We start from the raw sequence: 21,470 nt of genomic DNA on the forward strand, positions 1-21,470 counted from the left end.
GAGGAAGCAGGCTCCCCGCTGAGCAGAGAGCCCGATGTGGGGCTCGATCCCAGGACCCTGGGATCATGACCTGAGCTGAAGGCAGAGGCTTTAACCCACTGAGCCACCCAGGCGCCCCGAAAAGTTGCTTTTTGATGTCTGTAGCCAAGCTGGATAAATTATAATTCAAGCAGTTAACATGGATTTGGAACAAAGAATATTATTTATTTTTTGTAACACTGGAAAACTGAACTGCTTGTAAAATTCAGATAGAATTATATGGCTGTTGGCACATCACACCAGGTTTGGCAAATATAATAGATACTCCTTTAAAGAAGGAAGTTTACTTTTTAGCTATAGGTTAAAGTACCTGTAACTCACATTGTGCTTGCCATTTCCCAATGAGAGAAAAAGCTATTTTTATTTCTGTGGATAAGTACAGTTATGGCTATAGTCTTTTGATTACAAAGTAAAATTTAGTTTCAATCAAATGCGGTGTAAAATTTCTCTGAAGTGAGAAATTGTATTGGCCATATTTTCCCTTTTTAAATTATGGTAACGCAGTTAGGCTTTCGAAGTTTTGACCCCTTGCCCACTCTTAACGTTTCCAACATGTACTATGTTATTGCTCTATTTTTAACCTTTTTTTTTTTTTGCTACCAAAATTTCTTTTTAATTACTCTATATCTGTTGACTCCCATTTTTTGCTGCCCACCGTCTTCTTAACCACTTTTGCAATAATGCTTACAAGTAAGCTCCTGGTAACTTTTATGATGGCCTTTTGCCCTCATCCTTTGCAACATCTTTGTGGCATTTGGACACTTAACCCATTTTCTCTGTTAATGTATTTCCCCATGGCTTCTTAAACCCTAATCCCTGTTCTCTTTCAACTTTCCTTCCTTCCCTTTTTTTCCTAAATGAGGTTGTTTCCCAAGGTACTAGCCGTGAAAAATTCCTATCTTTTTACAATTTACACATGAGAACCTCATTCATTTCCGTTTTCTCTATGATCATCTTCATGCGTAGCTCCTTTCTCATTTTTAGTTACTGTCTTCACTTGATTCCTTAGTTCCTGATCCATACTTCTATCTGCCTGCTAGATATTTCACTCATGGGATCAATAAGATACTTAACCTGGGCTATTTATACTATTCTGTGTTTTTAAAAAAAGTCTTCTCTGGGCCCTAGTTTTCCTGCCAACTACTACCATGTTTCTCTGCTTCCTTTTACAGGATAATTCCTTGTGCCAGTAATCTCTGTTTACTGTTTCCCTTTTCTATCTTCCCATTCTCTCTTGAACCTACTCACAGGAGGCTTTTGTCTCCTACCATTTTATCAGCATCGCTTTTGTAGAGTTATGAATGATCTCTTCCCAAATCAAAGGGCCAATTCTCAGACCTCATTTTACTAGATTTTTTTTAAGAAGCCTTTACTATAGTTGTTCATTCTCCCCTTCTCAAAAGAATGTCTTTATTTGGCTTCTAGGGCATCACATTCCTCTTATATCTTTTTATATTAGTGGGCACTCCTTCTCAGTCCTTTTTGCTGGGTCCTTCTCCACTTTTACCCCTATTTGTTGGAGTCCTGCAGGGGTCAGCCATAGCTCTCTTCTCTTCTCCCTATACTCTTATTTCTTAGGTAATTTCAGTTAGTCTCCTGACTTTAAAAATTATGTTTGGTGTTCTGCTTTAGAATAGTGTTAGTACCCCCTCTCCTTAATTACCTCTCTTTAATTTTTCACTTACAGATTTTCAGAGTATGTCCCTTTTGCTTCTAGAGTCCTTAAGTAGAATACACAGCACCCATTATATTCATGGATATGAACCTTCATTGTTGACAGGATTTCCTTTTTATCTTCTCCTGTTTTGAATCTGTGTTAAGGTGTGTTTTTTGTTTGGTTATTTTCGTAAGCATTTTTCCTCCTCTGGTTTACTTGTGTTTTATAATCTTGGAGATATTGGTTGGCCTCAAATATCTTTTTGCTGTTGCTTACAAATAAGGGGAATCTTGGCTAGATAAAAGATTCATGAGTTCTGCTTTCTTTTCAGGTAGTCCAGATCCTCCTTCATGGTTTTTTAGCTTCTAGTGTTGATGATGATAAGAATGCCATCTTGGTTTTTCCATTTATGGATGGTTGTTCTTTCTGTCTGAACATTTACAAGGTTTTTTTCTTATTCTTTAGATCAATAATTTTATAAGGATATGAGTAGATATTTGTCTTTTCTCTTCCAACCTGAAACTTAGTTACCTTTTCCAATTAGATATTTTTTCAGCCTGGAGAACTTTTCTTTTATTACTTACTTAATTGTTCCCTCTTTTTCACATGGTGTCTTTTCTCTTTTTGAATACATATTTTTCACATAGTAATTTTTTGGGTCTATCCAAGTAATTTTTCTTTTCTGTTACTATTATCATTTACTTAAGTCTGTGCTCTGTATTTTGAGATAATCCTTACACTTCATCTTCCCATCTACTTAATTAGGTGTCAATAATGATCTTTTTTAAATTCATGTGCTTATTTTAATAGCTTGAAAATCATGGTTTTAAGCTTCAGTGTGTATGTGTGTTGTATTAGAAATTATGTAAATGCTCTAACAATTTTAGTGCAAGTCTTTTCTAGCACTTCCTTTTTCAATAGGTACATGTTCTGATTATTCAGTCTTACTCTATTCTTTCATATGTTGGAGCCTCTTACATGGTCCGTTGTTTTTTTTTCATGATAGCTCACTGAAAATCATGTCTGGTTGTTGAACTGTCCTTAACTGCAGGAATCCTGGAATTCATAATAGGTACAGAGCCTGAAGTGTAAGGACAGCCCACTAGAGAATCCTAAAGGAAGTATAATGCTCTCTAATCTACTTGAACTACTCTCATTCTAAAGTAGGGAATACTCATCTGTTTTATAATAGGAAAATACAGCATATTCCAAGAGATTAGAGGTAATTTTACCATGGGGGTCTTCAGATACCTGTAAGCCAAGTTATTATAGTGATGCTACTTTTCAGTAAGTTAACCACCCATGGGACAATGTAACTGTACACCAGTTTGCTCTGATGTTACCTCACTAGAGCCTTAAGATGTATAATAGTGTGCAGGTCTCAGCAGCTGCTTAACATTAGAAAGTTCAAGAACTTGGAGTTGGCATAGAAAGGAAAAAGCCACAGTCAAGTTGTCATGTTTCAGGATACTTTTGACCCTCACTCATTTCTGTGTCATTTAGTTTCTGATAACTTTCAACTTTATTATATCTCCAGTCCTTACCATTCCTTTGACACACATATGCTGTTGTCTACTCAACAGTTCATCTTGGTAATGTAATGGATACAACCTTTGTATCCATTTGTATCCAACAAAGGTTGTATGTATTTTCAATGCTTGATTGTCATCACCAAACCTACTTCTCCCAAGTCTTTCTTATCTCAGTGAATGGCATCTCTACCATTTTTTATGGTTAATTGCGTAAGTCAGTATCTTAAGATTCATTCTTTTTTTTTTTTTTCATTTAATTTTATTTTATTTCCTTTCAGTGTTCCAGAATTCATTGTTTATGCACCACACCCAATGCTCCATGCAATACGTGCCCTCCTTAATACCCACCACCAGGCTCATTCTTGACTTCTTTTATTTTTACATCCACATTCCAATTAATTCACAAATCCTATTGGCTCTTCTTTCAAAATGTACCTAAATTGATCACTTCTTACACCTCCACCTCTACCACTCATTTGTACATCATTGTTTCCCTTCTAGTCTACTTCAGGTGCCTCCTCAATATTCTTCCTGCTTCTGCTCTTGCCCTCTACAGTTTATCCCCTATGAATCAGAGTAATCTTTTTTTAAAAGGTAAAATGTTGCTTCCCTCCAAAGGATTCTAAGAAAATCCAAACTCTGTGCAGTTGCTTATGAGGCTCTCCATGCCATAAGACTCTCCCAGCTGCCTTCCAACCTTATTTTCTACCATTTTCCTGACTTAGTGCATGTTAGTCTCATTAGCTTCCTTGTTGCTTCTTAATTACTTGTTCCTTCCTTATCTCAGGCCCTTACTCTTATGGATCACTTTGTTTAAGAATACTCTTCTTCCAGATTTTCTCACAATTCCCTTCTTCATTAAATTTGTGTCTTGGGGTCGCCTGGGTGGCTCACTGGATTAAGCCTTCGGCTCAGGTCATGATCTCTGGGTCCTGGGATTGAGCCCCACATCGGGCTTTCTGCTCAGCAGGGAGCCTGCTTCCCCCACCCACCCTGCCTCTCTGCCTACATGTGATCTGTCTGTCAAATAAATAAATAAAATCTTTAATAAGTTTGTGTCTTGCTCACATGAATAGACATTTCTCCAAAGAAGACATACAAATGGCCAACAGGCACATGAAAAAAATACTCAACATCATTTGGCATCGGGGAAATAGAAATCAAAACCACAATGAGATACTGCTTCACACTGGTCAGAATGGCTAAAATGAATAACTCAGGAAACAACAGATGTTGGTAAGGATGCCGAGAATGAGGAACCTCCTTACACTGTTGGTAGGAATGCAAACTGGAGCAGCCACTCTGAAAAACAGCATGCAGGGTCCTCCAAAAGTTAAAAAGGAGAACTACTCTATGACCCCGCAATTGCACTAGTAGGTATTTTTCTAAGGGATACAAACATAGTGATTCAATGGGGGCACACGCACCACAGTCTTTATAGCAACAATGCTCGCAATAGCCAAAGTATGGAAAGAGCCCAGATGTCTATTGACAGATGAATGGATGAAGAAAGTGTGTGTATATATTGCTCAGCCATCAAAAAGAATGAAATCTTGCCATTTGCAATGACAGGGATGGAACTAGAGCATATTATGCTAAATGAAATAAGTCAGTCAGAGAAGGGCAAATACCTTATGATTTCACTTGTATGTGGAATTTAAGAAACCAAACATATGAGCAGAGGGAAAGGGAAGGGACCGCTCATGATCCTGACCACACCTGCTATTCTTTCTTTTTGCTCTGTGGATTTTCAGTTTATGACCCCTATCTTCTCAATTTTCAGTGGATAGAATTTACTTCTATAGGTGAATAAGAAAGAATAGTGAAGAGAAAATTTAGCCAAATAGTAGAAACCAAAATTCATCTTGAAGGTAGGCTTAGCATATATAATGCAGTGTAGAAAATTGTAGATATAACATGCAATACGTGGCTAAGATTTATTTTCTTGTGCTTTAACATAGTATTCTTCTAATCTCTAAAGGCCAATTTTAAGATTCATTAGTAAGGAGGGAAGTCATTGGTAAGTCATTTGCCATTTTGCCCTCATTTTTGAATGGTTATTCTAACTATCTCCATGGGTGGACATGGGAAACATTTCTGAAGCTCTAACCTTCCTGCGTACCCATGTGCCATTGGCAGCTGGAGAGTCTTATAAAATCAGCACTGGCCCGTGTTCTCAAGCACATTTGTAGACACCTCTCTCTGGATTAGTGCTTTAACATTTGTAAACTGTTTTCTGGCAAGCTACTTAGAATTTTTAAAGTGATTGACTTTGATCATTAAAATATTAACTTGGTTTTATTTTTATTTTTTTCCAGATGTATGGTGGCTGATGAAGTAAGTGTTTTCATGATTTTTATGTCTTTTATAAAATTCCACAACCAATTTTTAGTGTCTGCTATTTACTGTGTATTCTTTGTCTTTCCGTATGACTGTATGTCTATATACGGAGAGAGGAGGAGAGGGGACAAAGAGAATGAGAATGAACATGTCTGTATTTGTGCATGCACATATTATGCACATGCAGGTGTGTACATGAAACCTATTATTATTAACATTAGTGATACAAAATTTTATGTTGTTGGCAGAAAAAGCATGAATGTGCTTTAAAATTCAGCCTCATGAAACTGAACTCTTTCTTTGGTCATAGTACTGCTTGCTTAAAAGTTGAATTTTTTAAAAATTGCTCTAGAAGTTATTGTTAATTGTTGCATATTAGTGTGAAACATAATATTAAAGTACTATTTTATTATCACTAAACAAAACAGTTTGATGCATTTAAGTACCATGTACTTATATATAATAATGTTTTCTTGCTGAAATGGATGTTCTTGTTATATAACCATTCTTTGTTATATAAACCATGATACTCTTTACATACATTCTCAGTAATGTGAATCAATAAGTTCGAATTTTTATTCAGTTTGAGAAATGTGTTGCTGTTTTCATGATGCCTTTAAAAGTAATAGCAAACATTTAAAAAATAGAAATGATGAAGCATACTGAATTTTTTTTTTAAAGATTTTATTTATTTGACAGAGACACAGCAAGAGAGGGAACACAAGCAGGGAGGTGCTAGAGGGAGAAGCAGGCTTCCCACGGAGCAGGGAACCTGATGCAGGGCTTGATCCCAGGAACCTGGGATCATGACCTGAGCCCAAGGCAGCCACTTAATGACTGAGCCACCCAGGCACCCCATATACTGAATTTTTTTAAAAATAAAGTGGAACCAAAGAGATTCTCTTGATTGACTGTCTTAGCTTTAGTTACATAAAGACTCACCAGTGGCTTATCTCCACAGTCTCTTCTTTAGGGAAAAAATGAATTACAGTGTAACACGAACAAGAATGGTGTGCAAAAAGGTTAATACAGGGTTACTTGGTTTATGCTGATTTATAATTACTGAAGTTTTAAGTTTGAAATCTTTATTCTACAGGCATTTGTTTAGATTTGATGTTAGGAGTTAGAAACATAGTCATTGCCTATGAAGGACTTCAACAATGTAATTGAAGGGACAGGACATAGACATTTGGGAAATAACAGCAATTTCTACTTTGGAACAGGATGAATTCCAAAAGCCTCTTCATAAATTAATAAACTTGTTAGTCCAAAATGACTGAAAGAGGTTCACGTTTTTTGTCCCTGATCGTTTTTCACAAATAGGAATATAAACTTACCCTTCAACCTTCAAAACCTCAAAACTAGGCATAACCATTTTGTATAATATGTATAAAATATATCTGTGATACTTATATGATGCATGTGTGTATTTATATCAGTTTTTTTATGGTAGTCCATTTAAAGGTTTTATTTATTTGTTTATTCTAGAGACAGAGTGCGCATAAGTGAGCAAGGGGAGGAGCAGTGGGGGAGGGAGAGAGAGAGAAGGAGAGAGAATCTGAAGCCAACTCTGTGTTAAGCACAGAGCCCAACATGGGGCTTGATTCCACAACCCTGAGATCAGCACCTGAGCCAAAACCAGAGTCCAGCACTCAACTGAGCCACCCAGGTGCCTCTATATCAGTTTTTGAACAAATCAATTTTATGTCTATAGAGATGATACTGTGTCAGCTAACAGCCATCTTGATTATCTCTCTACAAGTGATTGAGAAGGAAAATCTTAACAGCTGTGTTACATCATTCCTACCTTGTTCTTCACTTTGATGTCATGGAGACATCATAGACACATTTGAATGGGCCTTAAATCTATGGAAGTGTCCATGGATTGAAATAAACACTTGATTGACCCCTTAAGCCTCCTTAACTTTTCTTCAACCAACTCCTGCTTCTCCTCAGTTAACATTAGACTAAAGATTGTATGGACCTCATGATGAACCTTTAGACAGTAAGTTTTTCATTATACCAACTGCTTTTCCTCATCTCTTACTATTTAAAGTTTCACAGCACTTGTCACATGTTGAGTGAATTCAGCACCATTCTTACAACAGCATTCTTATTTCTTAATTTAATAGATTAAAAAGAACTATTTAATATCTCCTCAGCACTTGAAAAAAAAAAAAAACAACCCTCCACTTTGTGTCCATCATATTTACTTCTCTCTTTTCACCCACATTTTAAAGACTCAGTCTTTTGTACCTATTTGACTTTACAGGGTTATTATGTTAAATCCTATCAATGATGTTAATTATGAAAAAAGAATCCTCAATGGTGTGATATACAAATGCAAGATCATAGCTTACAACCTCTAATATCCTCTATTAGCAGTAGACTTGAAAAGCCATTTTTATGGAATTTTACTAAACTAATGTGGATGAAAGTTAGTAAATTAAAAGTGTTGAGGTAGAAAGAACTTGTATATATGTAAATTATGTGAACTCTGGTTTTGACCTTCATTCAGTTTCTTAATACTGTTCTCCTTTTCTTGTTCTTATCACAAAGTGGTAGTCAAGTCAGAGAAGGAAATGTAGTTTATAATTTAGAGGTCAACCACCTTTTTCTGATTTTTAAATTAAAAAGTGTGTTTTAATATGGTGAATATTTGACTTATCAAAGAGCTGAAAGCCTTAGAAGGGCAATTTTACATCTCTGTTATCAAACCTCCTTTTTTAAAATGCTTGAATACCCACTTGGAATATTGTGTAATTTAGCTGTCTACTGTGATTTTTCTTCCCTAGCTTTAGAAACAAATGATTTCCTTCAAGTGGCATTACTCCCCCTTCCAGTATTTTCCACTATTATCTTTCTTCTGATGTATTCGTTCCTTGTGAACTTATATAATCTATCTATAGTATTTAAGGTAATTATTAACTTTAAATTGGAATGATGACTTAAATTCTGTTTAATTTTAATTATGTGATATTGTGTGTTTCAGTTGTAAAATTAAATTTCAGAGAACAACAAAGCTGCAACATTTAATAAAATTAACTTTACAAACTGTTTTGAAATACTTCCTATTCACCCTTCTCCCCCATCTTGGTTTAATGAATTAAATGTTGTTTCAAGAACTGTGTAATGAATACAGAAACTCTTATGAATTTGTGTTCCATAAATACTGGATTCAGACCACAGTCTATAGTCAGGCTGTTGCACTGTTACCTTGTTTTTTAATAATTACTTGTAAACCACTTTGTCCGTGTTCTTCACTTGAAAATTATTACAAGTGTTTATTCATTAAAAAGTTGTAAATGCAGGGGCGCCTGGGTGGCTCAGTGGGTTAAAGCCTCTGCCTTCGACTCAGGTCATGATCCCAGAGTCCTGGGATTGAGCCCCACATCGGGCTCTCTGCTCTGCGGAGAGCCTGCTTCCTCCCCCCCCACCCCCTGTCTGCCTCTCTGCCTACTTGTGATCTCTGTCTGTCAAATAAATAAATTTAAAAATCTTAAAGAAAAAAAAGTTGTAAATGCAGGGGCACCTGGTGGCTCAGTCAGTTAAGGGTCCAACTCTTTATTTTGGCTTGGGTCTTGCTATCCAGGTTGTGAGTTCAAACTCTCCATTGGGCTCTACACTGGGCATGGAGCCTACTTTAGAAAGTAATTGTAAATGTGAAAAATAGTTTCACATTAACACAAACCAGGTATTTTAATAAGATATCCATGAAGGAAAATATTAAAACTACACATTTCCTAACTTATTTGTCAAGTATTTAAAAACTATTGTTCTCAGGGCATCTGTGTGGCTCATTTGGTTAAGTGTTTGCCTTCAGCTCAGGTCCACATTGGAATCCCTGCTTAGTGGGGAGCCTGCTTCTCCCTCTGCCCCTCCTCCTGCTGGTGCTGTCTCTCTCTTTCTCTCTCTCTATGTCAAAAAAATAAATAAAATCTTTTTAAAAAACTATTGTTTTCTATAGAAGTATAGTATTTAGAAAATTTTACAATGTTCGTTTTTACTTAAGAAGATGGGATTAATATCCTGGATTTACATAATAGCCTAATGTTGTGTCATGATGGACAAAAGTTTCAGTACGTGGATTCTGTCTTCACTTGTCTACAGTATCTATTATCAAAGCCAGAAAATTCCTACTTTTATCTTATGTAACATTTTTTTGTTAGTACTCTATTTTAGTCCCCCATCCCTAACACACACACACACACAAACACACACACACATACTTTTTTTAAGGTTTCCTCCTTCCTGTTACTTGAGAAAACATTTGTGGTGGGGTGGGGGGTGGGAGGTATACCAAATAAAGCATTGCTTCCTTCCTTTTTCAAAAGAAAAGGAAACCATTTGTTAAGCTGACCTACTTGGTTTCCCTTTGTGGCTATTTTGGGACACATTAATAGATAAATATTTGGAACAAAGGCCCTATAGTTATCATTATCAATGCTTTTCTTTTGGTCAAGGTGCTTCTCTGGAAGAGGACTTTGGAGGGGAGAGGCTGTGGGACTTGTTCCATGTTGGTAGAAGTATTTCTACAGGCAAAAGTCAAGTTTGAAAACTGTTGTCAGTTTCTCTGCAGGCAGAAATGTGTAGGTGTGTGGAAAGAGTGAAGGACTCCTTTTGAAGGTTATTTTTGCTCAGAAGATCTTAAAATTGGTACTGAGATATAGACTCTGTCAATATTAACTTTATAGATTTGAGGACTAAGAAATTAAAATAGACATGAAGAATTTTAGCTTTTCTTTTTTATAAGCCTACCCACATTTGACAAAGAGAGCTGAGATAGCAATTTTTATTCCATTGGTATCTACAGATCTTAGATTTCCTTTACCAGGCCCAAGCTGAATTACACTCGCTCCTTGAGCTCTTCACAGTTTTGGATTTATAACCCTCCTGTGTCTATAGATCCATTTTGTTGAGTGGTTGAGCTAGTTAAATAGTTAATATGTAAACCTGTGTGCTGGGTTCTGTTGTAATACTTTTCATGTATTAATTTACTTCATCCTCACAATTCCTATGAGATGGTATTATTATTATTATTATTATTACTCTCATTTTATAAGTGAGAAAGCTGAGGTACAAAGAGGTTAAGCAAATTGTCCAAGAATGTACAGCTAGTATGTGCTAGGAACAGAAATATTTGACCTGAAGTAATCCAGCTCCTAAGTCTCTTTATCAATTACTATTCTATATGAAGTCTCCAGGTGCCAGACTTTCTATATTTAGCGGCAAGAGTCGTTAGGACAGAAGAATCTGTAGGACACGGTACTCAAATGAATGAAGCTGACTGTTAGAATAAGGGTAATGGCATAAAAATTTTGTGCTGGTGAGAGTATCTGTATTCCTTTAAATCAGTATCATTTGCCTGTTTCCTTCCTTTCCTTATTTCTAAGGCTAGCCTTATTTTTTTTAATATCCTCTTTAAAAAATAATATTTATTTTAGATTTTTAGAATTATTTAGGTTTTAAGTTTGTAGCATTCTTATATAGTACAGAGTTCTTGTGTACCCAGTCCCCTATTATTGTCATAGATTAATATGGCATATGTGTCTTAATTAATGAACCAATATTCATATGTTATGATTAAGTAAAGATCATACTCTATTTAGGTTTGCTCAGTTTTTTGCTAATGTTCTTTTCTGTTCCAGATCCCATCCAGATACCCATTGCATTTAGTAGTCATGTCTATGGAGGCATCTGGGGGTTGTGAGAGTTTCTCAGACTTTCCTTGTTTTTGAAGACCTTTATAGTTTTAGAATTAAAGGTTTAGTATTTTATGGAATGACCCTTAATTGGTATTTGTCTGCTGTTTTTCTTATGCTCACACTAGGATAATGCATTTTGGGGAGGAAGTTCATAGGGGTAAAGTGCTTTTGTCATTATGCCAGATCAAGACTTACCATCAATGTGACTTATTACCATAGGTGTGATTCACATGTCTTGATACAGTGTTTGTCAGATTTCTCCACTATAAAGTTATTATTTTTTCCTTCCTTTCCATACTGTATTTTTTTTTAAAGAAAGTAACAGGAAATTATACTCCATTTCCTCAAAAGCAGAGTAAATCCATAAATTATTTGGAATTCATTCATTCATGCATTCACTTTATCATTTGTTTATATCGTATGGACTCCTGGATATTTATTTTTATGCTTTGGATTATTATCCACTGCTAGTTTTTGTTGTTGTTGTTGCTGCTGCTCAAATTGTTCTAGCTTTGGCCAGGGGGAGCTCTTTCAATTCACTCAGGTGTCCTTTTGACAAACCCCCCTTCGTTGTAGACTGTTATGTTTGTCTGCATTGGTTTTTTTTGAAGGGTTTTCATTTATATTTTGAGCACTTCTTACTTCTTAGTACTATAGGATGATCCAGGTTCGTCTTACATATTTCTTGCCCCGGTCCTAGAATCAGCCATTTCTCTAAGAAATCCTGGCTTCTCTTTATTGGAGAATGGTATTAGAAGGAATCTACAAATTAGGTGTGTATTCATATCTTCAGGGGTGTCATTTCTTCTAGATCCTTTCAGCTGATAGAGCAAGAAAAATGTGTGTGTCCGTATACACACATACATACACATACTTACAAATATTTTTATATGTAACCATCTGTTCATACTTATGTCTCCAACTCTAATTATTACCATATAGTTAATTGTAGCCTCTTCCCCTTGCTTATCTATAACCTTCCATTCTGACAGTAAGAATCCTGGCTTCCACCATCTGTCATCCATTTACTTAATTGTTCAATTCCAGTATACATGTATAGTGATTTCAGTAGTGTTAACCTGTACACCCAGGGAAAAGGAAATTGTCAACTAGAATATAGTGCTTACATACAGTTCCTTTTGCCATTATTCTTACAGATTCCACTCACTTCTAAAATTACTTAGCTCAGCATCTTATTCCTCTACTTCCTTCAGTGAGAGTGTTTCATATTTAATGATATATTTAAATTCTTTTATCACATTCTGCATTCCATCATGGGATCCCCTGACTAACTTTTTAAAAACTTATTTGTGGACATTAAAGTGTACTCTCTGTAATGTAAAGTTCTATGGCTCTTCACAAATGTTTGATGTCTCGTATTCACCATTACAGTATCATACAGAATAATTTTACTGCCTTAAACAATTCCCTTTGCTTCATTTATTTAATTCTTCCCAAGCCAATACCCCTAGATAACCACTCATGTGTTTAATGGCTATTATTTTGCCTTTTTTAGAATGTCATGTAATTGGAAGGAGACAGTTCACTGATTTTTCAGACTGGGTTTCTTCAGTTAGCCGTATGCTTTTTTTTTTTTTTTTTAAGATTTTATTTATTTATTTGAGAGAGAGACAGTGAGAGAGAGCATGAGCAAGGAGAATGTCAGAGGGAGAAGCAGACTCCCCGTGGAGCTGGGAGCCTGATGTGGGACTCGATCCCGGGAGTCTGGGATCATGACCTGAGCCGAAGGCAGTCGTCCAACCAACTGAGCCACCCAGGCGTCCCTAGCCGTATGCTTTTAAGATTCATCTGTGTCCTTTTGTGGCTTGGAAACTTTTCCTTTTTATGACTGAATAATCCATTTTGTGGATGTGCACAGTTTGTTTTTCCAGTCACTAAGATAAAGTGATAGCATAGTTGCTTCCAGTCTTTGACAATTATTAAGGCTACTGTTACTGTCCACATGTAAGTTTTTGTTTGGGTAGGTTTTTAAATCAGTTGGGTAATTATCTAGAACTGCAATTGCTGGTTTGTATAGTTTGGTTAGGCTCCTAGAACTGCTTTAAGGAAGTTTCACAAGCTCTGTGGCTTAAAGGAACAGAAATTTAATCCTCTCACAATTCTGGAGGCTAGAACTGAACTCAATGTGTCAAGAGGTTTGGTTCCTTCTAAGGGCTCTGAGGTAGAATACGTGTGATGCCTCTCTTCTAGCTTCAGGTGATGGCCAGCCATCTTTGGTGTTTCAGGGTTTATAGATGCATCACTTAATTGCCACCCCCATCTTCACAGGCTGTTCTGTTTGTTTATGTCTCTTCTTCTTTTATAAGGATACCAGTCAGATTGGATTAAGGGCTCACCCTGCTCCAATATGACATATCATCTTAACTAACTGCATGTGCAATGACCCTATATCCAAATAAGGTTACATACTGAAGTACTGGGATGTTAAGACTTAAGTATATCTTTTTGGGGGGACACAATTAAACCCATAATATATGATAAGACTGCGTTCACTTTTGTCAGAGGCTGTCAAACTGTCTTCTAAAGTGGCTGTACCATTTTGTATTTCTACTACCAATAAATGAATGCTCTTGCTCAGAAACATTACTAATAGTTGGTATTATCAAATTAATTTTTTTTTAATTTTAGCCATTCTACTCTGTGCAGTAGTGTCTCCTTTTTATGTTAATTTACAATTCTCTAATGACATGATGTTGAGCATGCATTTGTATATTTATATGCCATCTCTCTATATTTTGGTATGGTCTCTGTTCAGTTCTTTTCCTCATTTTTTAAAGCTGGATTGTTTCTTTTTTTGTTATTAAGATTTAAGAGTTCCTTGTCTCTTTTAGTTCCAAGTCCTTTATCAGTTACATGTTTTGCATGTATTTTCTCCCAGTTTGTGGCTTGTCTTTTTATATTCTTAAAGGTGTCTTTCATAGAGCCGAAGTTTGTAATTTTAAGTCTAACTTACCAATGTTTTCTCATTGATTTTCCTTTTGGTCTTTTATTTTTTTATGCTGTGATATCTATATTACATTGTTCTTTTTGTGATGAATGCCTTTCCTTCTGTATCCCATTCTTTCCCAAGTCCATCAACAAAATCACCATTCAAAACAGTCTTCAGATACCTCTTACTCTGTATCACCATCCTTGTTGCCTCTTAGTTCCTCTGAGCTTGCATTTCTACTATAGTTTAAATTATATTCTGTACTCACCTGCTTCTCTCCCACAGCCGGGAACTCCTAGGACTCAAGCCATATCTATCTAATAGTATCTGGGGAATACATTTCCTGTTCATGCTTTATGAATGAATGGATGAATGAATGAATGAATGAATGAGAGAGAGAGAGAGAACTTCTTTTCTCTTATTAATGTTTCTGTTGTCATTGACTTGAAACCATTGGAACGCATCAAGTAACATCTCTTTATTTGGACAAGAGGGATATCTTGTCTGCCAGGCACCAGTACTTTAAATCAGGTCCACAGCCTATTATCCACCTTCACTTATTCTAGGCACAGGGGTAAAGGAGAAAAGATGGAATTAGGGGATCTTCTAATACACTTTATTAAAAAATTTAGGTACACTCTTTTTGCTTTCCTTTAAGTTATCTTTTAGTGTGAATTTTTTTTTTTTTTTTTACCTAGAATACTAGCAAAATACAAATGCAGTTGATTGCATTTTTCAATTTTAAAGACGTTTACCCTGATTTCTTTGGAAGCTGATGTAATTTTGTTGAGGGCTCCTGCTATTTCATACAGCTGGGTTATTACAATGTTCTCTCAATAATATTGGAAAAAATCCAAACTGAAAAGCAGAGGTGTCTGCACTGGGAAGTTAAACCCTACCCAGATACAATCAGATACAAAACATCTTTCTGGAATTTAATGTTTACAGTCCACAAATGCATTTGAAAGGCTCTGCTTCTATTACTGAACCTTAAGGCACCTTTATTATACATTAACACTTCCAAGTACATTATAAGGTGGATGTTACAAACATTCCTACCTCACCAGTTTTGGGTTTTTTTTTTTTTTTTTAAGATTTTATTTATTTATTTGACAGAGAGAGAGGAGACCACAAGCAGGCAGAGCAGCAAGCAGAGAGAGAGGGGGAAGCAGGCTCCCTGCTGAGCAGAGAGCCCAATGCGGGGTTCAATCCCAGGACCCTGAGATCATGACCTGAGCCGAAAGCAGAGGCTTAACCCACTGAGCCACCCAGGTGCCCCATCACCAGGTTTGTTTTTTTTTCTCTTTCTCTTTTTATTAAATTAACATACAATGTATTATTTGCTTCAGAGGGACAGGTCGGTGAATCATCAGTCTTACATAATTCACAGCACACATCTTAGCACATACTCTCCCCAATGTCCATAACCCAGCCACCCTATCCCTCCCCCGCCACCCCCCCAACAACCCTGTTTGTTTCCTGAGATTAAAAGTCTCTTATGGTTTGTCTCCCTCCCTGGTTCCATCTTGTTTCGTTTTTTTCCCTCCCTACCCCCACAACCCCCTGCCCTGCCTCTCAAATGCCTCATATTAGAGAGATCATATGATAATTGTCTTTCTCTGATTAACTTATTTCACTTAGCGTAATATGCTCTAGTTCCATCCATGTCGTTGCAAATGGTAAGATTTCAATTTTTGATGGCTGCATAGTATTCCATTTTACACACACACACACACACACACACACACCATATCTTCTTTATCCATTCATCTGTTGATGGACATCTAGGTTCTTTTACAAATGTTGAGTTTCTCTGTGATGTTTTATTTGAAATGGCTTATGTTGCTTTTAAAAAGTTTAAGAAGTGTTTTTATAGATTTTTAGTGTCCTGTTCTTGTACATTACACTGATAATGAACTATGTGTCTTTCTTAACCTTTACCTAATTTTACTCATAAGTGATCCAAAAAGTTACAGGAGAATGATTCAATCTTTGTTATTTTTTCCAAGTTCTAATCTCATTATCCTCTCAACCTCTAAAGCTAATTTAGAATGGTAAACTAGAATATATTTTTTTGATGATGATATTTTCATGTTGTGAAATATTATGCATCTAAGCCTGTTGGAAGTGAAATGTTTCTTGAGAGTCAAAGTTTTTAGGACAGCCAAGCATCCAGTGTTTTTAAAATCTAACAATTTTGAAAGGAAGATTTTTTTTCCCATAGGATTTCTATGTTTCTGTGTCTTTAAACATTGTATACTAAGGTTAATTTAACCTTTTTTTATTTAATCAAGGTTATCAGTGAAAAAAGTTAGGCCCTTTACTTAAATCTCAGGCTATTTTGTTATGTGTCTGCTTGCAATTCTTTATTTTTGCTACTCCAAGGCCTTTTTCTTCTATGTCTTAAGTTTCAAATGTTAATAAAAATTCAACTGAGTAAAATTTAAAGATCTAATTGGCTTTATTAATTGATTGATGAATGAGACAGCATATCATCTAGAAGTAGAGGAGAGCTCTAAAGGGCTACAGAAAAAAGTGTTAAAAGGCAGGAAAGGAATGGAAAGAAATTATTAATAAAGAATTCATTATTTTAGGCAAGGTCTCCCTCCTAAGAGGATCAGAAGGGGTCTACCAATAAATTTCCTAGTGCTGATCAGGAAACTCCCATGTTGACTGGTTAAAAGTGACCTTTAAAGGGGTTTGAAACTGCAGTTAGGTTAGGTATTAAGTCTTGGTTTATTGACTTGGGACCTTATGCTAAGTGTTGCCATTTTGGGGCCTGTGGTTTTCTTTTGAACACTTAGCCCCTTTGATCATACCTTGAGCTTAGCTGAGATGTGACCAGAATTTAAGGCATTAGTTCCACTCTCAGCTCCTACTCTGAGGTTCTCACAGTTGCTGTTCCTTTGTGTGGTGTTCACAGTTCATGTGAACTTACAATTTGTAAGTTGGTCGTTCTCATAGTTCTTTTGCCATTTCAGTCTTAGGGAGATCAATTGTTTGGTGGTTCATGGCTACAAACATGTGTTTAAAACTTTTGAGAGAATATGACACACCAGGGACATTATTATGATTACTATAAACAGGTTAATTCCTGCTGTTCTGAGTGTACTTTGAAGCCCTGGTTCCCAAGACCCAAACCAATCAAAATCAAACAAGTAAAATAAGACCCTCCTGAAGGAGTCATTCTTTAAGCCAAATGACTTGCTTGATGATTTTATGTAAGTGAGTTTCAACCTCCACAGAAGTGTTAATCCAAGTATAGCACATGGTGTTGGCCACAGCACACATCTCCTCGCTCAGGTAAAATATAATCAAGAGCTATAGTATTACCCAGAACTCTTTTAGCCGAAGGGTCTAAGAATCTTTGTTGGCACCTATTGCTTTATCATCAGTTTCTGCAGTTATTTCAAGAATTAAGGACAAGTTCCTGATCAAAACCTCCTTTACATTTATCCTTAACCAGGGAAGTGGGGACCTGCCAAAAGGAGTGAATCCTCGATTCACTGGTAGGTCCTTTCCGACTCATCATGAAAATCCAGGGGAGTTAACCAGTAAGATTTCAGTTTGCTTTTTTCCTAGCCTGAAATAAAAGTGTGCTCTAAATTCTAATTGTTGCCCCCCCAGCAGTGGCCTGGGAGATGTAGTTAAGGTTGTTATCTTTCTAGGCCAGAGTCAAAATGAAGGAAAGGAAAAGGAGAAAGGGTACCATGTTTAGTTAAAGTATGAAAGCCTTAATTTATCTGTCCTCCTGGGCAAAAGCAGTCTTCCTTGATGTCAGCTGCTTCTCTTCCTCATCAATTTGTTTTGGAGGTGTCCAGCATCTATAAAGGACCAGGTATCAGGTAGATGTGTGATGTGTATCCAAGGATCAGTACCTTTCGTTTTACAACATTGTTAGTGGTCAGAAGTACTTGGTAAGTTCCCTTCCAATAGGACTTGTGTGCTGTCTTCCTCTGAGGTTGTTTCTAGAATACCCAGTCACTGATCTCTAGACTGTAGCCAACACATTCCTTTCAATTGGGACCCAGAAAGGTTTTTTTTAAAATGTTATTGACAAGCTTAAGTATAAGACTTAATAGTAGGTTGTCTTACTAGCATTAGACAAGGGATAAGCAGACAGTTATATACTCATAGATTCCAAGAAGTGTGTAAGGTTTTCATTAAGGCTCATATGTTTTGCCCAGTGAAATAGGTGCCTCAGTCACTGGAGAGTTTACAAAGTTATACCCCCAAGTGGGAAACACATTTTCATATAGTTTCTTTGCCAATGTGAGGGCATCAGCCTAGCCACAGGAAAAGGCTTCAACCCATCTAGAAAATGTGTATACAATAATAAGAACATAATTGATAACCCATACTAAGTGGCGGATGAATGAAGTCACACTACATGTGTTCAGAGAGTCCAGAGGAGGAGTCTGAGGCCTCTAGAAACAAAAATAGTTTTTCCAGTTATCTGATCTGACAAATCAGATATTGTTGGTAGACTTTTGTTGCATTATTACAGAAGATTCCCTACCAGTGTCTCTTTATAATTTGAGTCACCTTAAATGCACTATAGTGGGTGAAGGAACGTAAAAACCAGTAAGTGGGGCTTGCCAAGGAGCCATTTGGCTGTGTTGGTTTTCCTATAGCCCTGTTTATTTAATTTACAGCCATTGTTCACCCACTTTAATTTCTCTAATTCGGGAGTAGATTACTGCCATGTTACAAAGACATCAGGATGGCTAAAGCCTGATAATGAGGCGTAAAAAGTCCATTTGCAGAAGCAGAATGGACTTCTTCACCATATCCCAACAGTTTTAAAAATACAATGTAAAGTAAATTTACTACTACTTTTTTTTTTAAAGATTTTATTTGTTTGAAAGCAAGTAAGCGAGAGAGGGAGAGAGAGAGGGGAAACACAAGCCCAGGGAGGGGCAGAGGGAGAAACAGACTCCCCGCTGAGCAAGGAGCCCGACGTGAGGCTCATCCCAGGACTCCAGGATCATGACATGAACTGAAGGCAGAGGCTTAACAGATTGAGCCACCCAGGTGCCTCTTAGTACTACTTCTTTTTTTTTCTTTTTCACTTGATTTTTAAAATATTTTTATTTTTTTTATTAACATATAATGTATTATTTGCTTCAGAGGTATAGGTCTCTGAATCAACAGTCTTAAACAGTTCATAGCACTCACCATAGCACATACCCTCCCCAATGTCCATAACCCAGCCACCCTATCCCTCCCCCACCACCCTCAGCAACCCTCAGTTTGTTTCCTGAAATTAAGAGTCTCTGATGATTTGTTTCCCTCCCGATCCCATCTTGCTTCACTTTTTCCTTCCCTACCCCCAAACCCCCTCCCTTTCAGAGAGATTATCATATGATCTCTCTGATAAGAAGAATTTCTTCATATCAGATCTTCATATCAATTCTTCATATCAGAGAGATCATATGATAATTGGATTTCTCTGACTGACTTACATCGCTCAGCATAATACCCTCTAGTTCCATCCATGTTGTTGCAAATGGCAAGATTTCATTTCCTTTGATGGCTGCATAGTATTCCATTGTGTATATATACCACATCTTCTTGATCCATTCATCTGTTGATGGACGTCTAGGTTCTTTCCATAGTTTGGCTATTGTGGGCATTGCTGCTATAAACATTCAGGTGCACATGCCCCTTCGCATCACTACATTTGTATCTTCAGGGTAAATACCCAGTAGTTTGATTGCTGGGTTGTAGGGTAACTCTATTTTCAACATTTTGAGGAACCTCCATGCTGTTTTCCACAGTGGTTCCACCAGCTTGCATTCCCACCAACAGTGTAGGAGGGTTCTGCTTTCTCCGCACCCTTGCCAACATCTGTTGTTTCCTGACTTGTTAATTTTAGCCATTCTGACTGGTGTGAGGTGATATCTCACTGTGGTTTTGATTTGTACTTCCTGATGCAGAGTGATGTGGAGTATTTTTCATGTGTCTGTTGGCCATTTGGATGTTTTCTTTGCAGAAATGTCTGTTCATGTCTTCTGCCCATTTCTGGATTGGGTTACTCATAAATGCTTAAATGATCTTATCCAACTGGGATGCTCCCCATTATGGTCATAGTATTTCTAAGTTGTAATTCTCCTGGGGGTTGGCATCATTTGGTAGGACCCTGGCTGCAAATGGAGTTAACCCACATATCTGTCTGGCCTTATTTTGGGCTCTCCCAACCTGACAATTACCAATCCAATTTCCTTAGGGCAGAAGACCAGCTTAGTAAAATTTTACTGTTTCTCCTAGATATCTGTAACTTCTGAGGCTATAGTTCTTAGACATAAATAAGTAGATGTGCTGCAAGGTGGTGTGCTTGACTCTTTGGAATTTAAGGATCCCATTCACTAAGGCTTTGGATATTTTGGTATCGAACTAAGACCTAAAAAGAATGTGCTGGGGGCACCTGGGTGGCTCAGTGGGTTAAAGCCTCTGCCTTCGGCTCGGGTCACTATCCCAGGGTTCTGGGATTGAGCCCCGCGTCTGGCTCTCTCCTCAGCAGGGAGCCTGCGTCCTCTACTCTCTCTCTGCCTGCCTCTCTGCCTACTTGTGATCTCTGTCTGTCAAGTAAATAAATAAAATCTTAAAAAAAAAAAAGAATGTGCTGCTGGGTTGGGGATTGTGCATATTTTATAATGTACCTTGTTGCACAGAACTTTTCTTTTGGTTGGTGGGTAGACTAGTGTTAATTTAACCTATTCTGTGACCAACTTATTTTAATATGGGAGTCTTCTGGAGGTGTCATGCACTCTAACAGCCTTTAAATGCTCAGCCCAGACTCATCAGTTTTTGCAGTTTGTAGGTCTTTGAGATCCCTGTTAGCAATAGCCTTTATACACACAAAGCAAGACAAATGAGCTTGCACACCTTAATGTATTGGTAGTAACCAAGAGAAATTACTACATCCTAGCACAAGAACCCTATGCACACCACAAAAATTCATTTGGGGGGAGGGGAAAAATTCATTTGGCACTTCCAAGGGTTTTCTGCCTGGGAAACTATTGTCTGAAAAGGTAGGGCTTGGATCTGGGCAATTATGCCAGTTCATTTGGGCTCTAGGCAAACCTTTTGCCAGCTCAAGCAAACCTATCCTCCAAGGGAATCCAATTCGATCAGGTGCTTGAATGCAAAAAAAAGCAGAGCTCAGATCCAAGAGAATTTACCCACAGCCCCTGAAAATGGCAACAAAGATAGTGTAGGCAGTGTACTCAGAGGCTTTGCAGAGT

The 21,470-nt window shown here is 37.1% G+C and overlaps 1 protein-coding gene across 3 annotated transcripts in view; it reads left to right on the forward strand.

Annotated features, from left to right (window-relative positions):
- The window catches only part of ZRANB3 (zinc finger RANBP2-type containing 3), a 329,435-nt gene that overhangs the window by 119,383 nt on the left and 188,582 nt on the right, over positions 1–21,470 (forward strand). For all 3 annotated transcript variants that reach the window (XM_047722507.1, XM_047722509.1, XM_047722508.1), the window contains exon 3: positions 5,547–5,565. In XM_047722507.1, the coding sequence (XP_047578463.1) occupies positions 5,547–5,565 (19 nt within the window). The remainder of the gene's footprint in view (positions 1–5,546; positions 5,566–21,470) is intronic.

This window comes from Lutra lutra, chromosome 3 (assembly GCF_902655055.1).
Source record: "Lutra lutra chromosome 3, mLutLut1.2, whole genome shotgun sequence".
Lineage (NCBI taxonomy): Eukaryota > Metazoa > Chordata > Mammalia > Carnivora > Mustelidae > Lutra > Lutra lutra.